Source organism: Pieris rapae, chromosome 17 (genome assembly GCF_905147795.1).
Source record: "Pieris rapae chromosome 17, ilPieRapa1.1, whole genome shotgun sequence".
NCBI lineage: Eukaryota > Metazoa > Arthropoda > Insecta > Lepidoptera > Pieridae > Pieris > Pieris rapae.
In genome coordinates this window covers 9,549,941-9,570,764 of record NC_059525.1, presented here as the reverse complement: position 1 = coordinate 9,570,764, position 20,824 = coordinate 9,549,941, and the positions used below count along the sequence as shown (strand labels likewise).

At 33.1% G+C, this 20,824-nt stretch overlaps 3 protein-coding genes across 3 annotated transcripts; 2 read left to right on the top strand and 1 right to left on the bottom strand.

Moving 5' to 3' along the window:
• The first annotated feature begins 6,035 nt into the window (after window positions 1-6,035).
• Window positions 6,036-8,735, top strand: LOC110997631. The gene is made up of 4 exons (XM_022265876.2): window positions 6,036-6,258; window positions 7,581-7,760; window positions 8,173-8,317; window positions 8,619-8,735. The coding sequence occupies exons 1-4, from the start codon at window positions 6,076-6,078 to the stop codon at window positions 8,633-8,635; spliced, it is 525 nt and encodes a 174-aa protein (XP_022121568.2). The 5' UTR covers window positions 6,036-6,075; the 3' UTR covers window positions 8,636-8,735.
• Window positions 8,736-9,202: 467 nt separating this feature from the next.
• LOC110997630 (macrophage mannose receptor 1) lies at window positions 9,203-14,673 on the top strand. The gene is made up of 7 exons (XM_022265875.2): window positions 9,203-9,270; window positions 9,863-9,976; window positions 10,823-10,963; window positions 12,375-12,569; window positions 13,077-13,210; window positions 13,633-13,753; window positions 14,326-14,673. The coding sequence occupies exons 1-7, from the start codon at window positions 9,219-9,221 to the stop codon at window positions 14,508-14,510; spliced, it is 942 nt and encodes a 313-aa protein (XP_022121567.2). The 5' UTR covers window positions 9,203-9,218; the 3' UTR covers window positions 14,511-14,673.
• On the bottom strand, window positions 14,667-19,308 carry LOC110997632. The gene is made up of 4 exons (XM_022265877.2): window positions 18,674-19,308; window positions 18,481-18,598; window positions 17,312-17,480; window positions 14,667-15,031 (listed from the first exon to the last, which is right to left on the bottom strand). The coding sequence occupies exons 1-4, from the start codon at window positions 18,727-18,729 to the stop codon at window positions 14,853-14,855; spliced, it is 522 nt and encodes a 173-aa protein (XP_022121569.2). The 5' UTR covers window positions 18,730-19,308; the 3' UTR covers window positions 14,667-14,852.
• Window positions 19,309-20,824: the final 1,516 nt, after the last annotated feature.

The following is a 20,824-nucleotide window of genomic DNA, read 5'->3' as shown; positions in this document are numbered from 1 at the left end:
TTCAATATAAATGTGCAGTCATATATAGAAGAAAGATATAAATATTATATTTCTTGTCAATAATAAAAATAATTAATATTACGGTCATCATTTTTACATACTTTCTTTTCTTTCTGGTTATTCAAAGATTTTATTTCATTTAATTAAACATTTATTATTATTTAACGTATATACAGGCGAATATGGTTGCTCACTCATGTGAACAACCCATATTATGAAAGTGAATAAACAACTTACTATCATCTCCTTCATACTATATCGTAGCTTCGTGGTAAGTTTGGGTAAGTCTTACCGCAAAAGCCTACCTAGCTCTATGGGTAACTTATTTACTGGACTTAAAACAACCACTCATTATTTCGAACAGACGAAGTTGCAAGTGTGAGCTAGTATAATCAAAAACACATTAAATCTCGATCAAATATCATGAAAAAGTATTACGCTTTCAGCCTGATATCTAAAATTCAGATTTAACAAATACAAATGATGTTTTTTATTCATTTACGGCCCGTGCGAGTTTATATTTTATTTTGTACGAATTGGTTTTGGGTAGACATGATACGATTACAGGGCATTTTTGAAAACCAGTTGATACTGTACGATAACTTTGAGGTGACGTCAGTCGTCTAACGAGAAGTTGTCTAATTTATAGATCTAACTAGTTATGCCATTGCTCCGAGATATTTAAAAGCCAAGATCTCAATGATTGCGACTCAGACAATTTCTATAAATTATTAATTACCCAGTCTAGATTTCATATTTAAACTATTTCATTGCTGATTTTAGTTAATAGAACAGCTTAGGCATGTCTCTAATAAGTGATAAATTGGTTTCTCGATATGTACTAGTTACAGAGAAATTCGTAGACACATAAAAAATAATCTTAATCCGGCTTTCATTGAGGAGTAAGAGTATATGGGGCAGGGGTTTCTACTTAACATGATGATATGGTTTCCCTAAAATATGCTCGTTTAAATTGTATGAAACACCTAAAATAGCTTTTAACTCCACTAATTTATGTTAGTGATACGAAACACTCCAATAATCATTAGCCCTTAATCTTATCCGAAGTATTGGGAATACTTTGAACCCAAACTGCTAATCTTGAATAAGACTTCGATGTCAAATCAGCCAAAACACAAACGTTTTTGCAATTCGTCAACTCTATGTATTCTATCCACTGAAATACACGCCATAACCTCTATAAATTAAGTGTCATATTCGTTTGATATCAAATAAGTTTGAGTCGGGCTCAACAAGAATTCTTTCCGCTTGAAATGATATCAGAATGGACAAGAGATGCGGGCAAGAAATGGTTACCATATTTTAGGAAAAATTAAAAACATCATATCGCAGTATTTAATAAAGTTTTATACAGACATCACAAATTTCTTTGTACTTATTACAATGTTATTAATTCCTATTTATGAGAAAGTTTTGTCTCATTTAAAAGTCGCAAGTAAGTTTGTTTTATTTGTTACTTATACTTTTAATTTTACGTTACTAATACTTTTAATTTTTTTTTTCGAGATGACATAAAAAACGTGTGGAGCACGACGTACAGACTCGAACGGTAACACGGCTCTGTACATTGTGAGCATACAACGTATATGGTGAGAAAACGTTGCGGTATTTGCTATCGCGGCTAATAAATAGTCTACCCAATCACATAATAGATAGCCTTACAGTAACCAACATAACTTCTTAATTGAAAAAAACTGCTTTTACATGCATTTGTCGCGCTCCTAAACATGACTGCTATATGGTTACATTAATACAAACCACAGCGGTTTTCTAATGTAACATATTGTGATATACTATATTATTTTGTAAAATAAATTTTTAATTAATATATAGAATCTATAATCAAAGATCAAAGAAATATCAAGTTATTTTTTATCAATCTTACAAGAGAAATCGTATGGTTAAGAAATAAATCTGATACATTTCAAGACATTAACGTTTGATTTCTTTGCAAATTTCATGGTCACCCTGTTTCGCTCAAAGTGCCTGAGAGCCGCTCAGCTGGAAAACGGTCTATAGCGTTAAATCATCTCGTTACACTACACTTGATACAATTCTTTGCTTTAAAAAAATAAAAAATTAAATGTAATAAAAAAAGTATTTTTTTAATAACATTTAAACATATATGTAAAAAAGAAAATCTGCTGAAGGCTGATGTTTTATCACTAGGTACTGACCCGACCCAGGAACGTGCCGATTAAAAATTCTAATCAAACACCTAAGAAAATATAGCCGGGGCCTGAGCCCCATCCTAAAAAAATACCCCAGTTACGCCTATGCTTATTTATTAGTCATAAGTCAATATATGTGAGAGTATTCAATCTTTAATGTAAGCTATTCAAAACCCAAACAAAATAATAATAACTTATAACTTTGCTTATTAATAATTAAATTGTATTCAACTTCCTCAAATTATTTTAAGAACATTGATATCGTTAACGAACTTAAAGGAAAAATAATTTACGTGTTGTTTTCCTTATTCTAAATAGATTACTACATATAAAATAATCTTAAGCAGTTAGATAAATATATATATATATATATATATATATATAATGTGCAATAAATGTATATATATATAATCAATACATTTATTGCACGAGTTATATGTAACGAAATACCTATTTAAGTACTTCGTTTTATTACGCGATATACAAAGTATATCATATGAAAATAATGAGAATAATTTTAACATTAACATTACTAATGAGTCTGTCTAAATGGAGTAAATACAGAAACTGAGAAAGCTTTTTATGAAGTTGTTATCATAATAAAATTATTTCTCCTTACCAGAGCGAAGCCACCTGCGGCTGTTAACTCGACGCACCCGTAAAGCCTTCATGTTATATTAATATTTATAACGCCATGTCTTGCCAATGGTCTGGTCTTTGTAAAGGGCGAAATTTGAAAACAGAAAAAAAATCCTTTAAATTGGTCCAAAATAATAGTATGTTTATATCAAAGCCCTTATTAACTTTGGTTTTGGTTTTATATTTTTATTCCAGTATGTATAAATCCCTTTTTAATCAAACTATCGGTTTAGTAAAAGCTGTATTATCTCAAATATAAAATATCCCATATGATCTATAAATACTATATTTTAGATGCATCTTATTATACTTTCTTCTATTTATTATGAGAATTAATCATTTCAATTAAGACCGCCTTGATATCGAATTGAAACGTCAATAGCAAACTTGGAAATTAAGTACAGCTCTCAACAAAATAATTACTAAAAAGGAAACAATGGTTTTAAAATAATAGACGAAGAAATATGTTATTAAAGAATACTAGATAAACAGTATATCTATAACTTTTTCTCCTATTTCAGTGTTAAATTTCTAGGAGAACAAGAAAAATAGAAACTTATTAATAATTGAAAACGATACAATTAATTTTAACTAAAATTATGGTAAACTGATTTAATAATTTTGCGAAAATCTGCTTTGGACTTTGGACCCTTTTGTCTCAAGAGACAAATATTATTTTCCTATATTATTCATATACACATACTAGTTAAAGCTATTAGGCAATCGTGTGGTTCATTATACTAATATAATACTAATATATTTTGAAAACATATTTAATTGGTGCGCGAGCGGAGAAGTATGTGCATTGAACTGGAGTTTCTCAACTTGTAGTTTTTTTCCATTTTTTACTATGCTTGTTTTTCGCACTTAAGGCAACGAAGTTAATAATATTATACAATATTATTAATGTATTCAAAGCGATTTATCTAACCAGAAGTTAAAGTTCAATTGTACTTCTATAAAAACTTCAATACTTGAACAATAAAGCACAAATTCGTCTCCACATGGATAACTGTTCTCATCTTTGGGTGGAACGTCCCCAGTACCAGCTCCTTCCACTTGACCGGATTCAACGAAGAGCGGTTCGAATCGTTGACGACCAAACTCTCTCCGAGCGGCTTGATCCTTTGGCGTTGCGTAGAGATGTGGGGTCCCTCTGCATCTTCTACCGCATTTACCATGGAGAGTGCTCAGAGGAGTTGTTCGGATTAATACCTGCAGCAGCAGAGAGAGAATACAAATCCACCCCTCGATATCCGTCGTTCCACAACTAAGCGTTTTGAAAGGCAGTTTTACTGCGCACCATCACTAAGTTGAACCAGTTGCCTACTGAATAATTTCCTCTTTAAAAGGTCGCCAACGCACTCGTAAGACCTATGGCATTAATAGTGTTCATGGGTGGGTGTGTCACTTAGCATCAGGTGAGCCTCCTGCCCGTATACCCCCTGTTCTATTCTACAAAAAGCTTTACATTTAAAAATAATTTTATAATTAAAATTCTGTTTCGGTTCTTTCTGTTTGTTCCATGTGAAAATAGATACTCAAACTCAAAATATCTTTATTCATATAGGTAAACATGTACACTTATGAACGTCAAAAAAAAAACAAATTAAATTTACATTTACAACCAGTTCGCAAGTCAAGGGCGTAGAGTGGGTAAGAATTAGATAGTTTAATATTTTCGTTAAAACGGTTTAGTTAATGTGATTACAACTATATAATTAATTTTTCAAGATGGCATACAGTAAACGCTTAAAGCTTAAAACTAGCTTTTAGAATTTCTCCTTATTTAGAAATAGAAGTTTAGAAGCCGTATTTGAGATGAGGTATTAAATATGCAGTATAATCCTTGCATAGCTGATGTCGAGACTCAAGACCCTCGTCAAAATTTCATCGCTTATATTCTTGGCTAGTTGTAAAACAATTGAAGAATGGCTCACCTATACTGAGGGAAAAGTCAAAAGTTCTGGAATATTTCAATCGGCACAAGACTTTGTATTAAAATTTACATTTCGAACACTTTTGTTATTTGATGGTTATTTTACTGAAGTTTTTAATGAAATCGTTATGAGTTCGTTGATCCAAACCTAGGCTGAGTGAGCCAAAGAACGAGGAATGTGGTATGTCTGAGGGTAATAATTTTAGATTTAAATATAAAAATATATAATACTTGACGGTAAGTCTGGAATCTGAGATCATCTTTGATCCAAAGTTTTGATAGTGGGTTTATGACACTTAAGGCTGACCACCCACATTCCTTCAAGATTGAAACAGACGCAAAAGCGCTGTGGGGAAATGCACTGCGTAGCTTCATGCCAGTTTGAGAAGTACTCAAAACTTTCAGTATTTGAACACAAGGAAATTCTGAAAGGAAACTACACAAGACAATAATACTAGACTAAATAAACCAAGAAATGTTGACATTCGTACAAAAACTAAACTTACAAATGCACTTGTACACACTCTAAGGCCTAAATGGATGAAACCTAGAAATAACGAAATGAAAAGACATGTATAGGACGACAAAAGAAAAAACAGGCATGACGTTATAGAACTGGCGTAGAATGAATGTTGCTCAACATAAAGAGAAATGAAAAAGTATGCTTTTTCCTAAAAATGGCATTACAAATAAGAGACCACTAAAAAGAAACATCTTTTGAACTTATACTAACATTAAATACTCATATTAAATGTAATGTAAACAATCGTTGTATAGTTTAATAAAGCTTAAAAATTAAAGCTTTAATAATAATAAAATCATTTAAAAAAATTATATACCATCTGTAGAATAAGTCCGTTCCAATATGGATAAAATACCAATGCTGATGGAAACAAAATATTTTTCTACGTAGAAAAATTTTCAAGCCTTGATATTAATTTGGTCGGTCGGAAGAAAATGGAGTTCGTTATACAAATTTCAATAATTTTAAAGTTTGATCCAAGCCCTAAATACGCCCACTCCTATAACTTTTTTGATTTTCACTTTTAAATTATTTACTTTTACGAAAATAGAGCCAAATTATTTCCAAACCTGAATCTGTTATTTAAGATAAGGTTTCTCATTTATTATTTGTTAAATTATTATAAGTATGAATCTTTACGAATCATAGAATAATAATAATTAATAATAAATAAGTTTTTCAACGTTTTGGATGAGTTAATGTCACTAAATATATAACCTCGACCTCCATTCACTCTCGAACTATCAAACTTGTCAAAAATATATTGCAAAAATGTTTCACACATGATCAATCTAACTCCATACAATTTTCAACCAATATTCCATCGTTTTATGGTGGTATATAGGTGCATGCATACTGTGACTGACTGTGTAACTTTCGTTCTGTCCTGTCTTTGCTGTCAATGCTGGGAACCCATGCCGCTTTCTCAATCGTCAGGTGGGTGCACCTTCTACGGTGATGTCAACGTTAGTATACTTTATATTAAATGTACTTCAGTAACTTCAGACTCGCAGGCGGCTTGGTTAGGGCCTAGGATTTGTAATCTGATTAAACAAATCTTCCGGAATCATCGCATGAACCTGAAGCAATCGTTTTAAACTAACTCCTCGAGCAGTTATCCGAAATATTGAAGAGTTTTAGTTCGCAACAGGAATTTGCGCAATAAAAAACATGACTCATTGCACGCACTTGCCTGTGAATACTGGAAATATTAATGGAAAAGTGGTTAAACCAGTCCCTTTGCCAGTTCCTTAACGGAATGTTTTAAACTATGACTATTTGATTTGACAAAGCGAGAAATATATAATGAAATGATGTAAATTATAATGACAATGGCAGCTTACAATAGCGCCGTTGCTCCGACATATTCGCAAAATATATCGAAATCATTAATTTCCTTTTTAAAACTTTTTCAATACGATAGAATTCGACATTCCCTTTTTTTACGCAATGAGTTATGCATAAGCTTTTATGCCGTTCATTGCTGTATGATTTGTGCATAAATCTAGCATAGTCACAGCATCAATATGTACAGCTAAACAGTTGTAAATCACTGGTTATGACGAACGGTTGGAGTCGTTAATCTCCCGATACCAAGCTAACGTTTAATTTATAACCGATTTATCAATACCATTATAATAGATGTATAAGGGCGGCGCGTATAAATCATTGACGGTTTTTTCGTTATAAAGCATCTTAGTTTATATTAATATTAACTTAAACTAGCTTATTAACTTACTTAACTAATGTTTAAAGAACTTTATTTCTGATAACAAAAAATAATAAGAAACTGATCGTGGTTGGTACCAAGGCAAATGATAACATGGCCGATCAGCAACCAGGTGGACCAATCAAGTGAACACAACTCCACTTTTGGCGCTGGACAGAAACCAGCGGAAACAGATTGTCCACTCATCACATTTCCTTGCTGACTACGATGATCAGACATGAGCTACCGACTAAAGAGAGAGATACGTTTCACCAGTACACGGGATTGATAACTTGATATTTAAAAGCAAGTTGTATAAATTTATAAATGTTTATAAACTTATTATATGTTGTGGGTATGCGCTATGACGATAAGCAATTAAAAGGTTTGGTAGGATAATCCTTAAAATATGCTCCCGGCACCCCCTTTTATTAATTTATACATATTTTACAAGTTTTTTTATTTTATTAAAATAATATATTTAAACCAAAGTAGTAAACAAATGCACAAATTTCGCTTAGTAGAGAATCCTCTTATTAAATTTAGATTATGTAAAGATTTTTGGGATAATTTTTGAAGGTGGCGCCAGAGGAAAAGCTTGACACGGGCCGAGCATGTGGTGAACCACTGAAGACCCAGCACCTAGTGATTAACTTTACACAAGGCCATGATGATTCAATCGAAGTACAGCAGAAAGTTCAGAAGTTCTGGAACCTCGTAGATCAATCATCAGAGTTGGGGAAATTTTTGGAACCACCGGTCAGTAAAGTAAATACCTACTTAAAGTTAAACCATTGATTTGAGTTACTATTAGATTAGACACAAAACCGGAGTAATAACATATGAACATTCATTTATTTACGATTTATTCGTTGCGCCGCGCGTTATTAAGCCGCGCTAACCGAATTAACATTAAATTGTTGAATGTTAATTTGCATACGAGCCTAAACCGAATCATTGAACATTTTGAAGTGGATCAAATTAGTTGAAGTATTTTATTTGTAGTTGTTCGAATCGAAATCACGAAATGTATACAATTAAACGTATGCTATGGATATTCTTATCTAATGAAGAATCGTGCTTCAAAGCACAAACACAGCTGTTGCGAATTGATAGTAGAAAAAACAATTGTATTCCCAATATGTTTAATATACTTCTAAACTTATTTCAGTTTGAGCCAGATAATTCAACGACAGCAGCAACCAGCAAGGCTTCACATAAAAGTCTTCATTCATTTAAATCTAACCTTTCGAATAAAACTAAAACTAGCCAGAAATATCCAGCAGTACATCTTTTTAGGTCTTTGGATAAAAAGGGTAATTTCAATGACTTAAGTTGACTTATAATGCGTTACTAAGAAGATTAACTCTTTCTCAAGGGTCAACCACTGCTCCCTTATATGTAAGACATTTCTGCGTTCAATCCTTATTAAATGCTTTGAAACATTCTGAAATATCTCATATAATATATATAAAAGACTCTTTATACTACTAAGCCAAATGTTAAAACTCGTGTCTGTATAAAATAAGTGTCTTTAGTAGAACAGCGACTAGCAATTTTGTTCAGCATAAACTATAAGAAAAAGTTTTACCTATAATATAATTTTTTATGTTTCAGGAAAATCAAAAAGCTAGTTATGGAGGAATTGTAGCTATACTTTTTATTTTTTTTAATGTATTTAAGTTTTTCTTTGTATGTATTTGTTTAATTTATAAACTATTTTGAGATAAAAGTTGATGTTTTCAATAAATAAGGGAAAACCCTCGCTTCGGTTTGTTCTTATTGAACTATATTTTAAACTTGATTTATACCAAGCGATGCGGTTTACGATCTACGATTTTTTTTATCGTTCAACGATAAATATAAATTTTGTCTTCGAAGAGTGTAAAAAGTGCGGTTTTCGCTGAAGAGTAGGGAACGTCTAATCGCTTACATGATTAATTTCGACCTTAGGAATTTTATTTTCTTACCTATATGGTTAATCTAGAGTCTTATATTAATAAATATACAGGCATTTTTGGACAAAGTAATACTAGCTTTAAGGTGTTACTATATTCAATAATGGTTGGCTACGTTTTTAACATTTTTTTAAAGAGATATTAACCTAAAATAAATATATATTTTCCCACAAACATCATGGATGTATGTCGTACGTTGTAAAAATATATAAGAGGAACATAAATATAAGTTTATCTCTGCGACCCAACTTAAAACATAATGTACCGTTGCATAGTACTCACGGTTTTGTTCGCAGTCATCGCATCGATCGGTAAGTAATTATATTATTATATACTTTGACCTTATAACTTTTGCTTCAATTATTCCTTTATATCGCATAAAAAATACTAGTGAAGCTACAACAACGTTTTTGGTTTCAGCTTCGTTATCATTTGTTTTTTTCTAGTAGCCAAGTAGACGATCAGACTTCTCTGCTTGACACGTGCCGTCAGGTTTTGGTTCCAAAGAATAGATTGCATTTCCTCTACGTACGAGGGCGTGATAAATTGGAATTAAAAGGAAAAACAAGAGTATATTGGATATAAAATATATGCTTTTAAGTTACTGCTACAGAAGAACGTCAGGCTAGAAACGTAGGGATCGTACCTCGGCATTCTCTTTCGTATCTTGATGATGAAACGATCCAATTTTCATTTTAGTAGAAAATAATTTTTTAAATTTTTAACATGGAACAGAATAATCGTGTTTTTATTTCTTCCAATTGGCACTATATAAAAATATTAATACTCTATGAGAGCAGTGTCATGGTCTTGCCTATTAGATTGAAAATGATCATGAAACAGCTCAGAAATCTGAGGCCTAGACCTAAAGAGGTTGTAGCACCACTGATGTTATGATCGTAGATGCGAGGCGGTTCCGATGCGACTACAAATATTTTCCTAAAGCTGGAGGCTACCTGAAGCTGCACAGGATCCCCGCGAATTGGAGGGAAGCTCGGCTAAGATGTCACCTTGAAGGTACATTTTACAAAAATAATTTAAGCCATACTACATAATAATAAATTAATAACCCACAAATACTTCGATCAATTACAAATAAGTATTGCGATATTATGTTTGACATGACCTTCACTTCTTTGGGTGTGCAAAATACAACTAACAGGCAAAAAACAACTATTTGTTATTTATCTCATTTTTGAAATGGGGCAAAATCAAGGCAATCTGTTTAGATCGGTACTTAAAAAGTCCCAAGTTTCATACACTATTACGATTATGATTCTCGTCAAAGTAATAATATGTAAATTATTAGTAGGTATAATTATAATGAATCATGTACGAGCCAAAAATCACCAATATTTAAAACTTCGATAAACTGAAGATTTACTGGTTTTAAATAAATAAAATAAATTCGTTATTTATTTATTTGCTAACCAGTATTCCTACAGCTACTCACTGAACAATATTGAAACAAGTACTCTGAAATTTAAATAAATTTAAATTTTCCGTAAAACAAAATAGGATTATTTTGGAATATAAAATACACTTATCACTTATTCCACGTCAATCAATTCGAACCTGTAGGCATCCCTACTCATCGGCAAAGAAGACAGAGGGTGTAGGCCGAGAGAAAAAGCCGGCGTAAAAAATCTCGGTACTCTTTTTAAAAAAACAAATCATCAAACAATGCTTATTTTAAGACAAATATCGCAAATTAATTAGAAGTAGCCTGTCCAGCACTAGTCCCAGGCCCTTATATCAACTAGATAATCGTTAACTTTATAGTAAGCCTCTTTACACAGCTTTTCTTTAATAAATTTCTAGTAATAATAAATATCGGCATGTATAATTTGAATAACAATTCAGGAACGAAAATTGCTTCACCTCTAAACGACGAGCTGAAGACCGCCATGGTATCAATGATGGATGTAACTCCTAAGCTCAAGTGTGGGGTATTTCTGGGAATCCATGCAACATTCTCTAGAGGAGACTTCTTCTCCGTGGAAGGTAAGTAGGATATAATATTATTCTTACTGTTTATTCGTTACGATAATGTATTTCAATGAGTAAGATTTGAGAAATCTATAAATTAAAAAATAAATGTATTGTAACTCTTAAATAACAAACTAATTAGTTAATTCCATCACACAGTTAAAAGTTAAGCGTTGTATGAAGTGACCATATCAGTTTTAGGGTTGGGTTGGGTCCTCAAAATCCATCGGAGGCATAGGACAAAAATTTAATGTTCTTATAGAAACTGCGCTCCGACCTAACAGAAAACTTTGGAAGTGACGATACTAAAAAAATAAAAAATGTGACTGAGGAATCTAACAAAACCAAGACTATTTCCATTAATAAACAGGCGATGCTCCTCTTTAAAAAGTAATATTTTATGAATAGGCTATCATTTTGTTTGATCAGTGCATGACCTCTACAATGATAACAGCGTTATCGACAATTATCACTCATACACATATCAATTAATATTTTGCTACCCACCTACAGTTTTACAAGCGAAAACAATTCGCGTAATTAGTATGTGCGTTCATTACATTTGCTTAGCTTTACACTAAGAACATGTAATGTGTACAATTATTATCTATACATAATATAGTGAAACTTAAATGATTTGTTTGTGAATTTCAACCACATGTTCTTGAGATTAGTGCGTTGAATACATCTAAAAAATAGACTCTCTAGAATATTAGTATTGATTTTAAGCTACACTTTTTTTAATACAAAGCAGAAATGGCTTTGCTAAATGTATGTTAAGTGAGCGAATTGAACATTACGTCTTTCCAGGTTCTATTGAGCCGTAGCTAAAGAGACCATGTTTTACCCTTTATCAGAGCGTAATTTTTGTATTTGTTTCGTGATATTACTTTATAATAGCAAGTTTAATCAATCAATCAAAATAAGTTTATTCAAGTTAGATGCGTCTTAGGGTATGCTTATGAATGTCAAATATATTTACAAAATTCGCGAAAGAGCAAGACTAAGCCATCCGTTCGCAAAACTACCAGGAGGCCTTGTTCTGAGAAGAACTAATGTTTCACGATAAATGCACGTGATTCGAAAGACCTCAGTTTGTATTATACTTAAGAATATCTAAGTCAGTTAGCCTGTTAGATAAATTCTATTAACATTACGGTTAGCTGAAATCGCAAATAGGCAAAGTAGCATTGCTCAGGTGAATTTACTAATGAGAATAACACATGTCTGCCGAATTAATTAGTTTTCTTTATCAGTAGGTGTAAGCAATTATTCACAGAATTAAGATTTAATAAGTAATGTTATTTTTATCAACCAATAAAATTACACTTTTTATAATACTTATTACAATACAATTACAACTAATTAAACTTACAAGCAAGAACTTAACGTATAAGTTTTCTCAATATAAAATACTTGATTTCAGGAGTACCTCTCTCCCAAATTCCTCACAATTGGGCTGATGGAGAGCCTGACAACTATAACGACACAGAGAGCTGTCTTCTCATGACAGAGAACGGGGAATTTGCTGATGTCAACTGCGAGGATACATATCCCTATTTCTGCTACAAGAAAACTTCGAATTCACTTGTTATGAACAGTTGCGGTACGACAGATCCTGGTACGGACTTCTTTAACTTTTACTTTATTTAAACCTTAAAAGGAAATATACAATAATTATATATAATAAATATTATAATCAAAATACCAAAAATGTTTTACCAGTAATGGGTTGTTCCATATTTTTTTGTTTGCAAAATGTTTGATGAAACTTCGAGTTTTAATTTACTTTTGGAGATTTTGTAAATAAACACAAATTTTGTATTATTATTTTATTTTATACCTATATGTTTTTTAAATTTATTTTGTTGAATTTTCTTTGGAAATGAGTAGTTCATATTTTTCGTTGTAATGCAATATAATCCAATTACAACAATATATTTAGATCAAACTAATAGCTCTCCTTTTGTGAAGTCAGTTCTATGAAGCATAAGAATATGTATTCTTATACTATTTTGGTACTTCAAAATAGAGCTTAAGTGAGGACAGGTTCTGGATTCCACGTGTCTGACTTCAACATTCGCTACTAGCTATTTACTATGATTTAACGTATTTTTATTGATTGCAGAGTACGTATTGGATAGTCGTACAGGCAGCTGCTACAAGTTCCACACGGTACCACGAACCTGGTCCAGAGCCTACATGACCTGTGCTGCAGAAGGAGGATACCTGGCCATTATCAACAGCGATACTGAAGCTCAGGTCTGTATTTCATTTAATGTTAAGCAAAATTGGTACAGGATATGAAAATAATATATATATATATATATATATATATTTGCCTGAACTAGTACAATGAAGTAGTGCTTTATAATCTGCCGAGACACAGCCTAGCCTACTTTTAAAATAAAAAAAATTAAAAACATAATATAATAAAAGTATTGATCCTGATAAAAGAGATAGGACACATATAAACAAGATACAAGTAGGCCTTATAGCTGTAAAATCTTGTTATCAAAACGCGTAGTCTATGTACTTTCTGTTAAAGAAAGCCAAAAGACACTCACTACCAGAAAATAACAAAACTATTATGCCAAGTTCTAGGCATTGATGCATAAACTTTCACAAAGAAATGATCAGATATATTATGTATATTTTATTTATAAATTTACGTAATTTTCTAGGTGGCAAAAGAAATATTTGCTAAGCACCCCGGTGGTAAGATTCTGGGTAACTACTGGAAGGACGTAGCTTTCATCGGCTTTCACGACTGGGGAGAGCATGGCGAGTGGCTCACGATCATTAGTAAGTGTACAATTATAATAGACTACTAGCAGACTCAGCCAACGCTTTTGCGACGCTTTTGCGACGCTTTTGCGACGCTTTTGCGACGCCTTAGCGACGCTTTAGCTACGTTTTTTAAGCTATCCTATTTCTTAAGATGGACTAGACTACACAAGGTGTGCCAATTTAATTTAAAATCGGTTAAGTAGTTTAGGAGTCCATCGCGGACAAACATCGTGACAGGAGATTTATATATATTAAGATATATATTATTGCTCTATTAATAAACCTGGCTTACCAGTGATTTTATATTAAATTAAAAAAAAATGAACGCTCGTATATTTCTTCAATAAAATTTCTTGTCTGATTATGAATGTCACTTATTTATTATTGTAAATAAAATTAAATAATAAATTTCATAGAACGAATTGGTCATATCTTTAAAAAGGTAGTGGCCTTGGGCCTCAGATATCTTAATCTGTTTCTTTCTTATAAGAAAAGTTTATATGAGACCTCGTCACCGCAGTTCTACTTTAATAATAAAAGAAAAGATTTACGGGAAGCAAACTTGTATTGTTATGTTATCATTCTAGGTGACACACTCCAGGAAGCCGGTTATAGCAAGTTCTCGGGTGGAGAACCCAATAATGCCACTACAGGAGAATTTTGTGGAGCTATCTACAGGAATGGCATGTTTGATGATCTGTGGTGTGAGAACCGATATGCGTTCTTCTGTGAAAAGGACCCTGGAAGCCTTATGTGTGAACAAGACGAATAAATTATCGATAAAAATATGCACCATGTCACCAAATAATTAGTGAAATAATAAAACTGACAAAAGAATCTGATAATCCGGCTTCATATTAATTGCCGTGACAGTTTCAAGTGAGGATTGGAAAGTCAATTCTATGGTGTTAAAATAAACGTATTATGTCAACTTAGCTATTTCGTTTTCTTCAATTGTCACCAGAGAACCGAGCATCAAAATAGCCATGTGAACTAAGCTAGTTTTAGTTAATTTTGCGGGTTTTGTCGCTTCGTCATAGATTTTAAAATTGTAGTTCGCATATATAGCCTTTGATCGAAAAAGGTTTAAAATATTGGCAATTGCTTTTTTCTTCTAGTGATACATAATCTTCATGTCCTGACAGTCTCGCCTAACTCTGCTATCAAATTGTCGCATGTCGTCCCATCGTGTGGTATCGCACTCCTCCGATAACTTGTAGTCGTGTGGGGAACAGGGACAGCAATTGTTGCACTCACAAAATGCACAGCACGATCTTACTGCGTCCCATGCACCTGCATTTAGTCGTTATATATTAAATGTTGAAAAAACCGAAGTAATGATACGTGGGCAACACTGAAAATGTTTAGATTTGGCCAGTTAGAGACATAACTAATGAAAACTTTTTGAATTTCAATTTTTGAACTCTTTGGTAATGTAATGTTAGTACATTGCATTCATTTGTCATTTGTTTTTGTGAATTGGAGGCAAATCTAAAACTCTTGTTACATGTGAAAATGAACCTAACACGAGAATGTTTTCGGTCAATGATTTATTATGACTTTCGTTGTGGGCTTTTATTCAACAACAAAACTATGATAGGCTGCGATTAGCATTTCTTAATGAAGCCCCATCTCATGCCACTATTTACAATTGGTCTAACGAGTTTAAGCGTGGACGTAGCAATCTCCACGATGATCTAACTTATGAAGCTAATATCAGTGCTGTGTGACGCATGGTAGGGTCACACAGCACTGATATTATTATAAGATTGACCTATCAGCAGATACGGGCAGGCCTAGGTGTTAGTATGAGTCAAGTTCAAAAAATATTACATGAACATTTATATAGACCTCAGGAATCTTTGTGCTAGATGGATTTCCCATAGTTTAAGCGACGACCATTAACACCTTCTCATGCACTGGTGTCGCCAAATGTTAGATAACTTCAACGGCGGTGACTCAAATACTGTATTTGACATCGTCACAAGTGATGGATATTTTGCTATGAACCCAAAAGACAATCAGCTCAGTGGGTGTTTCCTTTCGAGGATCGGCCAACTAAGGTAAAGAAAGGAAGAAGTCAAGGAAAAAATATGATTGCCTCATTCTTTGGTGGTAAAGGTTTACTAACATTGCTATGGAACCTTGTTTTCCGAAAAAAACAATTAGATAAAAAAAGGTCATTTCGCGACAGTTTTGCTAGAAGATGGAAGGACAGTTACTGCAGACTAGTATGTCAATCGGTGTTTACCAGTTGTCTTTGAAAAAATTCGACATCAGCGCTCTCGAAGCAGGATCCTCCTTCACCATGACAATGCTTCAGCGCACTTCACAAAATAGACTGTTGAAAATTTGAGTATGCCAGGCGTCGCGATAATGAGTCATCCACCATACAGTCCTGAGCTGGCGCCCTGCGACTTTCTTTTATTCCCAAGAACTAAAGATAATTTTCGAGGTATTCGCTTTACGAGCCTACGAAAATGCGATAGAACCCCTAAGGAGGAATGGGCCCTCTGCTTTTCTCAGTAGTTCCATCGAATGTGACGATGGGTAGAGAGGAATGGAGATTGCTTCGAAAGACAATAAAAGTATTGGCCACTTTCTTCATTAAGCCGTTTCTATTTTCTACACATTTTCAATGTTACCTTGGTATTACTATGCCAAGGTAACATTTAAAATGTGTACCGATGCAATTTTGAATTGTATATAGGATTAATACATCAATTATTATATATATATCTTAAACCGAAATGACAACTGGCAAAATGGCACACAACTGTTGAAAAATAAGCCTATTTTTCATAACATACCGAATCCCCTTGGGATTTCTTTGAATTCGTTCAAAATTACGAGGCTAACTTTGTCCTAACTTGTCCACAAATTCCTAGTCGGTCGACTCTCGAAGAATATTAAGTCAGGGTCTCGTTTCAACTCAAATATCAATTAGCTTGCGTCGTTTTTTGCTCAAAGTAACTCAACGCCTTTTCTATGTTAATTATAAGTTGCTAACTTGCACTACCGCAGGTGACTCTGAGTTAAAAGGTTGCGTCCCGGTTATTGAAAGCCTTGGAAAACTTAAGACAAACTTCTTGATATTAACAACGCTGTATTATATACACAAGGCGTAAATACATGCAAGTCCTGGTTCCTTATAAAACAGTTCAGCGTCATGACCACGCTAAAACACCGAAATACAGGGTCGACTATGTATTTGCGTGTTGTTCCCACGAGAATTTAAGTGCGTTCTCTTATTTTACCATGCCTCCTGCTGATAGAGCATCTTTGAAGATTTGAGACAAATCTTTGTTTTTAATTTATATCATTATTATTTATTAGTCAAGACTGCAGCTTACAAAAGTTGTGTAAAACAAACAAAAAATAGCTATCAAAAGAGTCGCGGAGAATTGATTGCAAGTTCTTCTCTTCCGTTCTACGACCTTGAATTGAGATCTGGCAGAAAATGTAAAATTAGAATAATTTAATGCACATTTCTTTTTTTTGACGTTCATAAGTGTACAATCTATTACCTACTTATACGAATAAATGATTTTTGACTTGTTATTCTTGACTTACCAAGTTTCATAGCAATCTGTGCAAGTCTCAAGTAGGTAGTATCGACAGTATCATCAATAGGCGCTTGGCAGATCCTGACCACCTCGGGAGGTGGAATGTATCCCCTCTCCTTGACTGTCACACGACGAGAGGTAGAGAATAATGGACATGGGCTATTTGGGTATACTTTCTGAAACAAGTTTATCCTTATAACATGTTTCATGATGTCAGCCTTCAGTGTCATTTTTAGTATTTAATATACCGCGGTAGCTTGGCGTACCCTTGCGATACAAAAAGTTCCCACAGCATTTGTGTGCCGCGATTACGCAGGCTACCCCATTGCAAGAAAGTTGCATGAATGTGCTTAGCGCATCGCCTTATTCTTCAGAAGTTTGTATGGCATGTACACACGTGTTTTATTCCTTACATCTTTGATAAGTGTTTAAATGTCTTCGTTTTAACATGATGTGTTTGAATGCGCATATAAAAGGATTTTCATAAGTAGAAGTCACTTTAGAGTCGTAAATCACGAAAGGACGAATCGTTTATTCATGCAAGTATCAGTATTTTATCAATACATAGTTTTTATACGTTAATTTTAAATCACATTTGAGGAGAATAGTTATTACTTAAGACTCGTCAAATACGGTTACGTTGCCTGTAAGTTTCTTAATTATTCTATTTTAGTATTGTCGCAATCTAGTTTCAAGTTAGGACTAACTTAGTGATACAATTAATTCTCGGCTCGGCTGCCTGAGACGATGTTCGCATAACTTGCACTTCTTAATGATATAGTTTGTACTTCGTAATGAATTAAACCTATTTGAAATATTTAATTTAATTAATTTGTGTGTAAAATAAAATCTTACATAACATTACATAGTATTATTTGGGTACACTATTTGGGTTGTCTTAAATTCTGAACGCGCCAATTGGTATAATTAACGATATTTATACCATTTTTATAACTTCAGTCTAGTTGTTTATTTATTTTTTGTAAATACTAAACTTACGGAATATAAAGACGGTAACATATATCGTTTGCTGTTCCTTCACTTAGTTGTGATGATGTTATTACGTACATATTATATATCATTTGTTAACAAATAGACACTTGATTTAAGTAAAACAGATTTTGTTTATCTTGAAAAAGGATTTATTTTATTTCTATATTTTGTTATGCTACTTACAGTCGGCCATCGGCGGAAACACTCCGGTTTTGGTTTCCTCTCCAGCAGTAACTCGGCTGAGGTATTCTGAACATCACCTTTCCACTCTCTTCTACGACTCTTGCAAATTGGTCGGCATCTGATAGTAACTATGTTAGATAAGTATTCATACAAATTAATACTAATTAGTCCATACAAATCTTTTGCTACATACTTGCAAAGATGGCTGGTATTTTTTGGGTCGACTTTTATTTCCGGTAATTTAAGCATTCTAGTTTATGTTTTAATAGAATTTACGTCTAATTAGATTTGTGATCGGTGTTTAAGATACGATTATTTCAATTTATTGTGTTATCGGATGTGCCAAAAGGGGAATGTCAAATAATGAGTGAGGCTTTATATCAAACATATTCAAACCTAAAATATAATGATGAGAACTGAAAACTCTTTTATACTATACTAAGTACTGTTTAATATATTTTATACATAATTCAGAATTGAATAATTGTGTTAATCAATGTCAATAATATAAACATTATTCAATACCTACAGAGAATAAGAAATCCAAGTTTTTCTCCTAATTCGCTTCAGATGTTTCCTTGCTGACCACGACGATCAGACATGAGCTACCAACGGAAGAGCAAATAACCTACTCTGCGCTATCGAGATGATAGAACAGTTTATACATTTATTCGTTGATAAAAACCGCGCTAACAGAATGAACATTAAAATGTTGATATAAATTTTGCATAGGAGCCTAAACCGAATCATTGAACATGTTGAAATGGATCAAATTAGTTGAAGTATTTTATTTGTTGCGGTTATCTCGAAATTTATACAAATAAACGAATCCTGTGTAAGTCAATAAATAAATATTCGTATCATATTAATCGAAATCAAATCAACTTTATCTAGATTAAATGTTTTTTTAACTTGAATTTATGAATTTTACTCACCTGAAAAAAATCTGTAAGGTTCTGTATATGTTAAAAATACCCTTGATATAGACCAAAGATTACTGTCTGTTTTGTAATTTTTTTCTTCATAGAGAAGTTTTATGTCTGAAACAAGATTCGATTTTGTTTTAGATGTAGTGGTTTTCTCACAGCATGACTTTTATGACTAGAAAAATCCTTTGTTACACCGCCGAGTTTTGAACCCAGGACTAGGAGTTAAGAGTCTCGCTCTAAAGCACATTTTTGTGTTAAATCCTTTTTTTTAATGCTTTGAGCAAAGCTATGAAAGGCTGCGATTAGCATTTTTAATGTAGCCTCATCTCGTGCCCCTATTTAGAATTGGTTTAACGAGTTTAAACGTGGACGTAGCAATCTCAACGATAATCTAACTGATGAAGCTAATATCAGTGCTGGGTGACGCAAGAGTCAAACCCTCGAAGCAGGCTCCTCCTTCATCACGACAAGGATTCAGCGCACTCCGTAAAACGGACTGTTGAATATTTGACTATGGCAGGTGTCGAGATAACGAGTCATCTGCCATAAAGTGCTGACCTGGCGCCCTGCGACTTTCTTTTATTCCCAAGAACTAAAGATAAATTCGAAGTATTCGCTTTACGAGCCCTGGAGATGCGGTGAAAGAGTACGAAAATGTTACAGAAGATACCCTTAAGGGAGAATGGGCCCACTACTTTTCTCAATGATTCTATCGAATGCGACGATGTGTAGAGAGGAAAGGAGATTGCTTCGGAAAACAATAATGTTTTTAAACAAAAAATTTTTCCACTTTTCTACATTTTTCATAACGAAATATTTTTTTTAATTTCGAATCAATTACATTCTTAGCTTTAAACAATAAGAATTTTACATTATACTTTTGAGTAATATAAAAAAACTAGTTATAGAGGAATTCTAATATTTTAATGTATTTAAGTTTTTCTTTATACGTTTATATTAATTCAAATAAGTGAGTTACTTATTTAAGTTTGAGTTACAATTTGATGTTTTCATTTAGCGAGGAATATTTTTATCAAGTGATCCTAATTATAAACTACAAAAACAACATTATCGTTGGACTTCGATATCAATTAAAGAATGTAAGAATGATTAAAGGTGGAAACACATTATTAAAACGCCACGCGACCCAAAATGAACTATTTTCTTTGACTCGAACACTCTTCGAACATCCGATGCAACTCCATGCGAGCACCGCGACACCAGTGCCCACGGGTCAGTTGTTCGAGTGTTTCGCACAAATGTCATATACACACACATTACGACATCGGAAGAAGTAGAAGCAGAACAGTCGCAGAGTGACAAGTACAGTTTGAAAGCATTTATGACAATTTTGGCCATACAAGGTATCTGATTTGAAATTTGCATCTTCTTCAAAATCTTCATATGACCTTCAC